Below are 12,586 nucleotides of genomic sequence, written 5' to 3'. Positions count from 1 at the left end.
AGGGGTGCGGGCAGAGGTGCGGGTAGGGGTGCGGGCAGGGGTGCGGGCAGGGGCGCGGGCAGAGGCACTTTCCCTGCCGGGGGGCAGCGCCGGGCTCAGCGGGAGAGAAGAGGGCCGGCGGGGGTGGGCGCCCACGCGGGGCCGCGGGCGTGGGAGCGTGCGTGACCGGCCCGGCTCCGCCACGGCCCCGAGCGCCCGGTGCCCCCCCGGGGTCCGGCCAGGGGAGCGGGCGGGGGGCGGGGAGGGGCGGCGAGAGCGGCGGGGGAGGGCCGGGGCAGGCAGCGCCGGGCGGGCAGGGCCGGGGGCCGCTCCGCTCCGCTCCGCTCCGCTCCGCCGCGGCCATGCCGGGGCTGCCCCTCGCCCCGCTGCTGCTGCTGCTGCTGCTGCTGCCGCCCCCCGCCCGGGCGGCGCCCCCCGGCAGCCCCCCCCGCCCCCGGGGGATGGCGGCCGCCCCCGCCGAGCCCGGCCGCCCCGGCGCCACGGGGATGGGCACCCCCGGGGCTGCCCCGGGAGGCGCCGCCACGGGAGCCCCCGGAGGCACCGGGGCGGCCCCCCCGAGGGGCACGGCGCCGAGGACCCCCCCAACCACGGCGGGACCCCCCAAAGGCACGGGGGGGGCCCCCCCGAGGGGCACGGGGGCGAGGACCCCCCCAACCACGGCGGGACCCCCCAAAGGCACCGGGGCGGCCCCCCCGATGGGCGCGGCGCCGAGACCCCCCCCAACCACGGCGGGACCCCCCAAAGGCACCGCGACGAGACCCCCCAAAGGCACCGGGGCGGCCCCCCCGAGGGGCACGACGCCGAGACCTCCCCCAACCACGGTGGACACCCCCAGAAGGACCGCGACGAGACCCCCCAAAGGCACCGGGGTGGCCCCCCCGAGGGGCGCGGCGCCGAGGACCCCCCCAACCACGGCGGACACCCCCAAAGGCACGGAGGGGGCCCCCCCGAGGGGCACGGCGCCGAGGACCCCCCCAACCACGGCGGACACCCCCAAAGGCACCGGGGCGGCCCCCCCGAGGGGCACGGCGCCGAGGACCCCCCCAACCACGGCGGACACCCCCAAAGGCACGGGGGGGGCCCCCCCGAAGGGCACGGGGGCGAGCACCGCAACAAGCACCACGGCCGCCCCCCCGAAAGGCGCGGCGGGGGGGGCCCCGGGCAGCGCAGCCCCCTCCAGCCCCGGCCCCCCCGAGCGCGGGCGGCTGAAGGAGGGGGGGCCCGGGGCCAAAGGTAGGAGCTGCGGGGGGGTGCGGGGCTGGGGGGTGCGTGGGCTGAGAGCGTGCGGGTGGGCACCGCCGTGGGCAGGGACGGGCGTGCACGGGGGGGGGGGGGGGTGGGTGTGCAGGGGGGGTGTGCACAAGTGTGTGTGTGTGTACACGGCTGTGTGTGTGCACGGGGGGTGTGCACAAGTGTGTGTGTGCAGGGCTGTGTATGCAGAGGCATGCGTGTGCACACGTGTGTGGCTCTGTGTGTGCACAAGTGTATGTGTGTGTGGCTGTGTGCACAAGTGTGTGTGCACACGGACATGTGTGCACATGGACATGTGTGCACGGCTGTGTGTGTATGTGCACGGCTCTGTGTGCAGAGGGATGCGTGTGCACAAGTGTGTGTCCACAGGGACGTGTGTGCAGAGCTGTGTGTGTGCACACAGCTGTGTGTGTGCAGAGGAATGTGTGCGCACAAGTGTGTGTGTGTGCACAGCTGTGTGTGTGCACAGGGGGGTGTGCACAACTGCATGTGTGTGCACAGCTGTGTGTGCAGAGGGATGCGTGTGCACAAGTGTGTGTGTGCACAGCTCTGTGTGTGCACGAGGGGGGTGTGTGCACGGCTGTGTGTGCAGAGGGATGCGTGTGCACAAGTGTGTGTGTGCACAGCTGTGTGTATGCAGAGGCATGCGTGTGCACACATGTGTGTGTGGCTCTGTGTGTGCACAAGTGTATGTGTGTGTGGCTGTGTGCACAAGTGTGTGTGCACACGCACATGTGTGCACATGGACATGTGTGCACGGCTGTGTGTGTATGTGCACGGCTCTGTGTGCAGAAGGATGCGTGTGCACAAGTGTGTGTCCGCAGGGACGTGTTTGCAGAGCTGTGTGTGTGCACACAGCTGTGTGTGTGCAGAGGAATGTGTGTGCACAAGCGTGTGTGTGTGTGCAGCTGTGTGTGTGTGTGCACAGGGGGTGTGCACAAGCATGTGTGTGTACACGGCTGTGTGTGTGCACGGGGGGTGTGTACAAGGGGGGGTGTGCACGGGGGGGTGCACAAGTGTGTGTGTGTGCACGGCTCTGTGTGCAGAGGGATGCATGTGCACAAGTGTGTGTCCACAGGGACATGTGTGCAGAGCTGTGTGTGTGCACAAGTGTGTGTGTGTGCACAGCTGTGTGTGTGCACAAGCGTGTGTGTGTACACGGCTGTGTGTGTGTGCACGGCTGTGTGTGCAGAGGGATGCGTGTGCACAAGTGTGTGTGTGCACAGCTGTGTGTATGCAGAGGCATGCGTGTGCACACATGTGTGTGTGGCTCTGTGTGTGCACAAGTGTATGTGTGTGTGGCTGTGTGCACAAGTGTGTGTGCACACGGACATGTGTGCACATGGACATGTGTGCACGGCTGTGTGTGTGTGCACACGGCTGTGTGTGTGTGCACAGCTGTGTGTGTGCACGGGGGGGTGCACAAGTGTGTGTGCACAGCTGTGTGTGCACAAGTGTGTGTCTGCAGGGACGTGTGTGCAGAGCTGTGTGTGTGCACACAGCTGTGTGTGTGCAGAGGAATGTGTGTGCAGAAGTGTGTGTGTGTGCACAGCTGTGTGTGTGCAGAGGAATGTGTGTGCACAAGCGTGTGTGTGCACACAGCTGTGTGTGTGCAGAGGAATGTGTGTGCACAAGCGTGTGTGTGTGTGCAGCTGTGTGTGTGCACAGCTGTGTGTGTGCACGGGGTGTGCACAAGCATGTGTGTGCACAGCTGTGTGTGCAGAGGGATGCGTGTGCACAAGTGTGTGTGCGCAGGGACGTGTGTGCACAGCTCTGTGTGCACACAGCTGTGTGTGTGCAGAGGAATGTGTGTGCACAAGTGTGTGTGCACAGTGTGTGTGCACGGGGTGTGCACAACTGCATGTGTGTGCACGGCTGTGTGTGCAGAGGCATGCGTGTGCACAAGTGTGTGTGTGTGTCTGTGTGTGTGCACAAGTGTGTGTGCACACGGACATGCATGCACATGGACATGTGTGCATGTCTGCGTGTGCGCAGGGGGCTGTGTGCACAAGTGTGTGTGCGCGCACAACTGCGTGTGCACAGGGGTACGCATGCACAACTGCACAACTGTGTGTGCACAGCTGTGTGTGTGCAGAGGCATGCGTGTGCACAAGTGGGTGTGTGTATGGCTGTGCGTGCGCACAAGTGTGTGTGCACATGGATGTGTGCACGGCTGTGTGCGTGCACAGGGGTGTGTGTGCACAAGTGCGCGCGCACAGGGATGTGTGTGTGCGCACAACTGTGTGTGCACAGGGATGCGCGTGCACAACTCTGCAGAACTGTGTGTGCACGGCTGTGTGTGCACGGCTGTGTGTGCACAGGGATGCATGTGCACAAGTGTGTGTGCACAGCTGTGTGTGTGCACAGCTGTGTGTGCACAGGGACGTGTGTACAACTGCGTGTGTGTGCACAGCAGTGTGTGTGCACAGGGACGTGTGTGCACAGAGACATGTGTGCACAAGTGTGTGTGTGCATGGCTGTGCGCAGCGAGATGCATGTGCACAAGTGTGCGTGCACAGCTGTGTGTGTATACAGGGACGTGTGTGCACAAGTGTGTGTGCATGGCTGTGTGTGCACAGCTGTGTGTGTGTGCACAAGTGTGTGTGTGCACAGCTGTGCGCAGAGGGATGCGTGTGCACAAGTGTGCGTGCACAGCTGTGTGCAGAGGAACGTGTGTGCATAAACGTGTGTGTGCACAGGGTTGTGTGTGCGTGGAGGGGAGTGACCTGAAGTGTGCGTGCACAGGGGTGCGTGTGCGCATGTGTGTGTGTTTGGCCCTGTGTGTGTGCGCGCGCATGCAGGTATGGACACGCGTGTGGTTTGTGTGCGCATCTGTGCATCAGCGCGTGAGTGTGCGCTCTGTGCGTGTGCGCATGTGTGCCGTTTCTGGGTGTGCGTTTGTGTGTTTGTGCGCTGTGTGCACATGTGCAGACGTGTGTGTGCGCATGTGCGTGCACGCGTGTGTGTGCGCACGCGTGCTGGGGCCGTGCACACCTCCGGGGCTGCGCCGCAGCCTGTGTGTGGTGAGGGGGTGCCCCAGGTGTCCCCGTGAGCACTGGGTGCTGTGTGCGTGGGGTGCATGGGGGGCGTGATGGGGTGCAAGGGTGCGTGGGTCCCCGAGGGCCCTGGACCCCACCGTCCCCGGGGTCCCTTTGCCCGTCTCCAGCCGCGGCGCCCAGGAAGAAGCTGGTGCGGGTTAAAGTCGTGAAGAAGAAAGTGGTGAAGAAGAAGCCGAAGGCTCCGGCCAAGGACACGGCCGCTCCGCCGGAGCCCCGTACGTACGCTCAGCGCCGGGGACCGGGGCAGGGGGGTCTGCGGGGCCACAGAGGCACACACGCATGTGCACACGCCTCCGCGCCGTGAGCAGACACCGAGTCCAGCGTAAGCCGGGTGCTCGGTGCCGCAGTGCACACCCGCACACCTCGGCACGTGCACCCGCACGTGGGGAATGGCCCCAGCCCTTCCCGGCGCTCCGAGGAGGGGCACAGCCACCGCCCCGCGCAGGCACATGCCGTCACACACGCATGGCCCCCGCGCTGTCACGCGTGCACACCCTGCACACGCACAACCATCACCCTGTGCATGCGCAGTGCGTGTGACGGCACAGAAACACCCGCAGCAAACTGCATGCACGCACGCACACACGTGTGTGCCGACACACACCCGTCCTGCGGTGGGGCTGGGGGACGCTGCCAGGGCTCCCCCCCCCCACTGCTGTCCTCCCTGCCCCTCTGCGGGACGGGGAGCGGGGTTTGCATGACGCGGAGTGGGGTTTGCATGACGCAGAATGGGGTTTGCATGACACGGAGCAGGGTTTGCCCTGGCTGCGGTCATAGCTGCGGTCGCGGCCGTGGGGCCTGGCTGCATTCCTGCGCCGGAGGCTGGAGCTTGGGGTCTCGCCCACATGTTCGGGTCCGGCCCCGCAGAGCCTGGGAGCGGGGCCGGGGTGGACGGCGGGCAGGGAGCTGGTGCTGCGCCTTGCCACATGTCCCGTGGCACCGCACGGCATGGCACGGCACGGCACAGGACCTGCCAGGAATTGCCCCAGGGCACGCGGAGAGGGGCACAGGGTGGGGACAGCCGTGCACGGGGGTCTCTGAGTGAGCCCGGCCCCCTCTGCTCTGCCCCCAGAGTGTCCCCCCCTGGGGCTGGAGTCCCTGCGGGTGCTGGACTCCCAGCTCCGAGCCTCCAGCGACAAGCGCTACGGCCTGGGTGCCCACCGCGGGCGCCTCAACATCCAGGTAGGACGCGCGGCGTGTGCATGGCGTGTGCAGTGTGCACGGTGTGCGCGTGGCACGTGCATGGCGTGTGTCACGTTTGCTTGGCATGTGCATGGCGTGTGTGTGCTGTGTGCATGGCACATGCATGGTGCGTGTGATGTTCACGTGGCATGTGCGTGGCACGCGTGCGCTGTGTGCGTGGTGTGTGCCGTGTGTGCGTGGCGTGTGCATGGGGTGTGTGTGATGTTTGCATGGCGTGTGGCACATACATGGCATGTGTGTGCATGGCGTGTGCGTGGCAAACGCAGTGTATGCATGGCGTGTGCATGACGTGTGCGTGGCACGTGCATGGCACACGTGTAGCAAGGGCTCGCCAGCATGGACCCCTCCAGCCTCGCCGTGGCCAGGCCCGCCGGCAGTGCCGGGGCCGTTTGCGTGTTGGACGGGGGGACTCGGCCACGGCCCCTCGAAGGGTCCCGTTAAACCCGGGACACGGTCCCCCGGCCAAGTGGTGCCCCTGCAGCTCGGAGCGCCGCCCTGGTGCCGCTGCCGCAGGGGCAGAGCGGGGCTGGAGGCGCATGGGCGGTGGCACTGCGTCCCCCTCCCGTCCCTGACACCCCCCACCCCGCCGCAGTCGGGGCTCTACGACGGGGACTTCTACGACGGCGGCTGGTGCGCGGGGCAGGAGGACACGGAGCAGTGGCTGGAGGTGGATGCCCGCCGGCTCACCAACTTCACCGGCGTCATCACGCAGGGGCTCAACTCCATCTGGACGTAAGGCACCGGGCAGGACCAGCCCCGGGGGGGCCAGGCGGGGGGGCCGGGACCCTGCTGACCCTCTCCCCCGTGCAGGTACGACTGGGTGACGTCCTACAAAGTCCAGGTCAGCAACGACACGCACACATGGCAGCCGTGCCTCAACGGCACCGAGGAGGTGGTAAGTGCCCACGGGGAGCAGCCCCGGGTAGGGGTGGTGGGAGTGAGGACCCCCCTGGGCACCCCCAGCTCCCCGAGCAGAGCGAGGGCACGGGGGATTAACCGTTAACCGTGCTGGCAGTGTTAACCGTGCCGGATGGCGCTGGGCTGGGACCCAGCTCTGTTGCCTTTGGCCTCCCCACCCATGAGCATCCTCCAGCGCTTTCCCCCAGGCGCCAGGCACAAAGGCTGCTTGTCCCCGGCTGCCACCCCGGCCGCCTGCCAAGGCCCCCCCGGTGCACGCGCATGAGCACGGCGGGGGCACGCGTGGGTGTACGCGGTGCTGCGTGGCGCGGCCAGCTGTGCCCGAAGGCGAACACGGCAGCCTGGTGCTCGGGTGCGCGTGCGAGTCCGCGCACGCGGGGTCGCGTGTGTGTGCGAGGATGGAGGGGTGTGCGAGGACGGAGGGGTGTGCGAGGACGGAGGGGTGTGAAGGCGTGTGAGATGTGGGGGCTGCCAGAGCCGGCTGCGTGGCTCCCACGGCCAGCCCAGGCACCAGCACTTGGGGTCCCTGTGCCAGCGCTGTGTCGGGATGGGTTTGGGGGTCCCTGTGCCAGCGCTGTGTCGGGATGGGTCTGGGTGTCCCTGTGCCAGCGCTGTGTTGGGATGGGTTTGGGGTCCCTGTGCCAGCACTGTGTCGGGATGGGTTTGGGGGTCCCTGTGCCAACGCTGTGTCGGGATGGGTTTGGGGGTCCCTGTGCCAGCACTGTGTCAGGATGGGTTTGGGGGTCCCTGTGCCAGCACTGTGTTGGGATGGGTTTGGGGTCCCTGTGCCAGCACTGTGTCGGGATGGGTTTGGGGGTCCCTGTGCCAGCGCTGTGTTGGGATGGGTCTGGGGGTCCCTGTGGCAGCACTGTGTCGGGATGGGTTTGGGGGTCCCTGTGCCAGCGCTGTGTTGGGATGGGTCTGGGGGTCCCTGTGGCAGCACTGTGTCGGGATGGGTTTGGGGGTCCCTGTGCCAGCGCTGTGTTGGGATGGGTCTGGGTGTCCCTGTGCCAGCGCTGTGTCGGGATGGGTTTGGGGGTCCCTGTGGCAGCACTGTGTCGGGATGGGTCTGGGTGTCCCTGTGCCAGCGCTGTGTCGGGATGGGTCTGGGTGTCCCTGTGCCAGCACTGTGTCGGGATGGGTTTGGGGTCCCTGTGGCAGCACTGTGTCGGGATGGGTTTGGGGGTCCCTGTGGCAGCACTGTGTCGGGATGGGTCTGGGTGTCCCTGTGCCAGCACTGTGTCGGGATGGGTTTGGGGTCCCTGTGCCAGCGCTGTGTCGGGATGGGTTTGGGGGTCCCTGTGCCAGCGCTGTGTCGGGATGGGTCTGGGTGTCCCTGTGCCAGCGCTGTGCTGGGGCAGCTGTGGGGGTGCGTGTGCCAGGGCTGTGCTGGGGGTGGGTTTGGGGGTCCCTATGCTCATCCCTGGAGACCATGCTGGGGACCCTCCCCTCCGGGTGCTGGGGTGGTGGGTTTGGGGGCAGAGCAGTGCGGCACCGTTGGGGCTCTGGTTCCTCTGCGGTGCCGGGCTCGGGGCCCCACTGCCAGCGTCTGCTCCTCATTAGGGGCTGGAGGGGGGCCAGGGCCGGATGGGCTGCGGCGCCTGTAACCCTTTGGACCCCGGTGGGTGGCTCTGCCGCAGCCCCCCTTGTCCCTGCGGCCCCCGGCTGGGTTCCCCCCAGCACAGGGACCCACCGGGGCTGCATCCCGTCCCCCCCTCCAGATCTTCCCCGCGAACAAGGACCCCGAGACGCCGGTGCTCAACCTGCTGCCCTCCCCGGTGGTGGCACGCTACCTGCGCATCAACCCCCAGACCTGGTTCCAGAACGGCACCATCTGCCTACGGGCAGAGGTCCTGGGCTGCCCGCTGCCCGGTGGGTGCCTGCTGCCCGCCACCCCTCGCCCCGACCCACGAGCACCCAGGACGGGCACGCTCTGCCGGGGGCATCCCCGGGGTTGGGGTCCGGGCTGTTCCCGCATCCCGGGATCTCTGACCGTGTCCCCCCGCTTGTGTCCCCTCTGTGCCCGCCTGGCTCCCCGTAGACCCGAATAACATCTACAGCTGGCACAGCCAGCCCCTGCCCACCGACAAGCTGGATTTCCGCCATCACAACTACAAGGAGATGAGAAAGGTGCGTGCCCTGCACCCCCGGTGTGGGGCATGGGGGTCTCTGCATCCCTGGGGGCATCCCCGCCTGGGGCAGGGGGTCTCCGTACCCCCGGGGTGCCCCCAGACCCTGACCCAGAGCGCTGTGCCCTCCCCAGCTGATGAAGCGGGTGAACGATGAGTGCCCCGACATCACCCGCGTCTACAGCATCGGGAAGAGCTACCTGGGCCTCAAGATGTACGTCATGGAGATCTCCGACAACCCCGGGCAGCACGAAGTGGGTATGTGCCCTATGGCTCCGGGGCAGGGAGGGGAGGTGACAGCTGGGATGGCTGGGGACACCCAGGCTGGTGCAGGATGGGGACAGGGTGGCCGGGGACACCCAGGCTGGTGCAGGATGGGGACAGGGTGGCCAGGGACACCCAGGCTGGTGCAGGCAGATGGGGTCAGAGTCACCGGGGATGCCCAGGCTGGCATGGGGCATAAAGGACCAGGATGACCAGGGCCCCTGCTGCCACCGCGCGCTGTGCCCGGCAGGCGAGCCGGAGTTCCGCTACGTGGCGGGGATGCACGGCAATGAGGTGCTGGGCCGGGAGCTGCTGCTCAACCTGATGGAGTACCTGTGCCGGGAGTTTCGGTTGGGCAACCCCCGCGTGGTGCAGCTGGTCACCGAGACCCGCATCCACCTCCTGCCCTCCATGAACCCCGACGGCTACGAGACCGCCTACAAGCTGGTAGGGTCGAGCTGCCCGGCCCCGGGGGTGCTGAGCACCGACCCGCTGAGGGGCTGTCCCGGCACCGGTCCCCGGTGACCCCGTCCCCCGGCAGGGCTCGGAGCTGTCGGGCTGGGCCATGGGCCGCTGGACCTACGAGGGCATCGACCTCAACCACAACTTTGCCGACCTCAACACGGCGCTGTGGGACGCCGAGGACAACGACCTGGTGCCCCACGAGTTCCCCAACCACTACATCCCCATCCCCGAGTACTACACCTTCGCCAACGCCACGGTGAGCCCGGCCCCGCGGGCACCCCGAAACCACCCACCTCCTCCTGCCCCAGCGCGCCTGGGCGATGCCCGCCCGTGGCGGGGCTGCGCCGGGGACAGACCCGCGGGGTCTCGGCCGTGCGCCCTAAGGAGGGGGCAGCGGGAGCCTTTCCCCCCGCCTGACGTGGGGTTCATCACCGGGACCCGGCACGGCCCCCTCTGATGCGGGGTCCCCCCAGGTGGCCCCCGAGACGCGGGCAGTGATTGACTGGATGCAGCGGTACCCCTTCGTGCTGAGCGCCAACCTGCACGGGGGGGAGCTGGTGGTCACCTACCCCTTCGACATGACCCGCACCTACTGGAAGGCGCAGGAGCTGACCCCCACCGCCGACGACGGGGTCTTCCGCTGGTTGGCCACCGTCTACGCCACCTCCAACCTGGCCATGGCCAGCGAGGAGCGGCGCCTCTGCCACTACGACGACTTCATCCGCTTCGGCAACATCATCAACGGGGCCAACTGGCACACGGTGCCCGGCAGTGAGTGGGGGGGCCGGGGAGGGGCGGGGGGCGGCTGGGGACCCCCCTGACACCCCCCGCCATCCTGCACAGGCATGAACGACTTCAGCTACCTGCACACCAACTGCTTCGAGATCACGGTGGAGCTCTCCTGCGACAAGTTCCCGCACGCTTCCGAGCTGCCGGCCGAGTGGGAGAACAACCGGGAGTCCCTGCTGCTCTACATGGAGCAGGTCGGGGACGGGGACACCCCTGGGTGCTCTGGGGCAGGGGACACGCTGCGGGATCCCATGGGGGACGTGGCACCGAGGGGTCAAGGTTTGGGCAGGGGCTGAGCGGATGGCAGCAGGACACGGCTCCGGAGTCTCCAAACACCCCCGAGGGGCCGTGTCCCCCCACGGGCACCTCCGCGGGCACAGAGCGTGGGCTCGGCATGCGAGACGCGTGTGCGACCTGCAGCGCGTGTGTGCACCGTGCGGGGAGGTAGTGCACCCGTGTGCAGGGCATCCACATGCCACGCGCAGCGCGGACCTGCATCCCATGCGTGTGCAGCCTGCGGGGCGCCCGCGCACACGTGTGGCAGGGGCGCGTGCGCGCCCTGCGAGGGTTTGCGCGTGCAGGGCGTGTGTGCCGGTGCCGCCCGTAGCACGCCTGCGCCGTGGGTGTGCGCTGCCTGCCGCGTGTGCCGTGGCACCGTGCCCTGCGCCGGGATCTGGGCACAGACAGCGCTGGGTGCGGCACATGTGTGTGTGGCACACGTGTGTGCGTGCACGTGTGTCCCCTGCACACCGGCCCCGCTGACACCCGCTCCGGCCCACGGTCCCCAGGTGCACCGCGGGATTAAGGGGGTGGTTCGGGACGGAGACACGGAGCAGGGCATTGCCAACGCCATCATCTCTGTGGACGGCATCAACCATGACGTCCGGACGGGTGCGGTGGGCTGGGGATGGCGACAGGGACGGGAATGGGGTGGGGATGGGATGGGATTGGGGATGGGATGGGGTTGCGGATGGGATTGGAAATAGGATTGGGCTGGGAATGAGGATGGGATGGGGACAGGAATGGGATTGGCGATGGAGATGGGGAGGGAATGGGGATGGGGTAGGGAGGGGATGGGAATGGGGATGGGATGGGATTGCGGATGGGATTGGAAATAGGATTGGGCTGGGAATGAGGATGGGATGGGGACAGGAATGGGATTGGCGATGGAGATGGGGAGGGAATGGGGATGGGGTAGGGAGGGGATGGGAATGGGATGGGAATGGGGATGGGATGGGGATGGGAATAGGATTGGGGATGTGCATGGGAAGGGGATGGGGGTAGGGATGGGGACAGGAACAGGAATGGGATTTGGGATGGGAATAGGAATGGGGATGGGATGGGGACACGAATAGGATTGGGGATGTGCATGGGAAGGGGATGGGGACAGGGACTTGGACGGGAATGGGGACGGGGCTGGGGATAGGGGTGTGGCAGCACCGACGCCCCACGGGGCACCTGACCCCCGCCCCGCTGTCGCAGCCTTCGACGGGGACTACTGGCGGCTGCTGAACCCGGGGGAGTACGAGGTGACGGCGCGGGCCGAGGGCTACGAGGCGGCCACGCAGCCGTGCCGCGTCTCCTACGAGAACGTGCCCACTCCCTGCAGCTTCCGCCTGGCCCGGGCACGGCGGCAGCGGTTGCGAGGACGGCAGCCCGGGGGGGCCCACCTGCCCCCCGACCTGCTGCTGCGGCTGCGGCGCCAGCGCCTGCGGCGCCTGCGCGCCCACCGCCGCGCGCCATGACCGGGAGGCTGCCCCGCGGCCGCGGGCTCGGCGTGGGGGGCCAGGGGCTGGACCCCGCACCGGTGGTGGGGCCAGGAAGGCGCGGGGGCCCGCGGGGGGCCAGATCCGGAGCGGGTGCTCCCGGCGTCGCCGCTGTGCGGGACGCCTCCCAGTAAAGTTGGCTGTGCTGCCCCTGCGCCTGTTGTGCACCTCTGTCGCGGGGCCGGATCCTGCCCCGGTCCGGCACACGGGTCCGGTGGGGAAGGGACGGGGCCCGATCCTGCCCCGGTCCGGCACAGGGGTCCGGTGGGGAAGGGACGGGGCCCGATCCTGCCCTGGTCCGGCACAGGGGTCCGGTGGGGAAGGGACGGGGCCCGATCCTGCCCCGGTCCTGCACACGGGTCCGGTGGGGAAGGGACGGGGCCCGATCCTGCCCTGGTCCGGCACACGGGTCCGGTGGGGAAGGGACGGGGCCCGATCCTGCCCTGGTCCGGCACATGGGTCCGGTGGGGAAGGGACGGGGCCCGATCCTGCCCTGGTCCGGCACACGGGTCCGGTGGGGAAGGGACGGGGCCCGATCCTGCCCCACGCCCCAGCCCAGCCCGGTGCCTCCGGCAAGCCCCGCCCCTAGTGGCCACGCCCACCCCTTGCCCCGCCCTTGCCCTGAAGGGCAATGGCGCCTCCGGGGACGGAGGCTCCGCCTCCACACTCTGGCTCCGCCCCTTCCCTCCGTCCCGCCCTCCCCAAGCCCAACTCACGTGATCAGCTCTCCCTCCTCCCGGCG

General features: G+C 68.2%; 1 protein-coding gene across 1 annotated transcript; it reads left to right on the top strand.

Annotated features, from left to right (window-relative positions):
* The first annotated feature begins 440 nt into the window (after positions 1–440).
* CPXM1 (carboxypeptidase X, M14 family member 1) lies at positions 441–11,823 on the top strand. The gene is made up of 14 exons (XM_059817835.1): positions 441–606; positions 4,418–4,525; positions 5,383–5,492; positions 6,106–6,245; positions 6,324–6,408; positions 8,153–8,303; positions 8,473–8,561; positions 8,695–8,818; positions 9,075–9,271; positions 9,366–9,545; positions 9,763–10,060; positions 10,133–10,272; positions 10,867–10,969; positions 11,561–11,823. The coding sequence occupies exons 1-14, from the start codon at positions 441–443 to the stop codon at positions 11,821–11,823; spliced, it is 2,154 nt and encodes a 717-aa protein (XP_059673818.1).
* The last annotated feature ends 763 nt before the right edge of the window (positions 11,824–12,586 follow it).

The sequence above is a fragment of the Gavia stellata genome, chromosome 5 (assembly GCF_030936135.1).
Source record: "Gavia stellata isolate bGavSte3 chromosome 5, bGavSte3.hap2, whole genome shotgun sequence".
NCBI lineage: Eukaryota > Metazoa > Chordata > Aves > Gaviiformes > Gaviidae > Gavia > Gavia stellata.
Note: the sequence above shows the minus strand (reverse complement) of the source record. Positions and strands in the feature narration are given on the sequence as shown.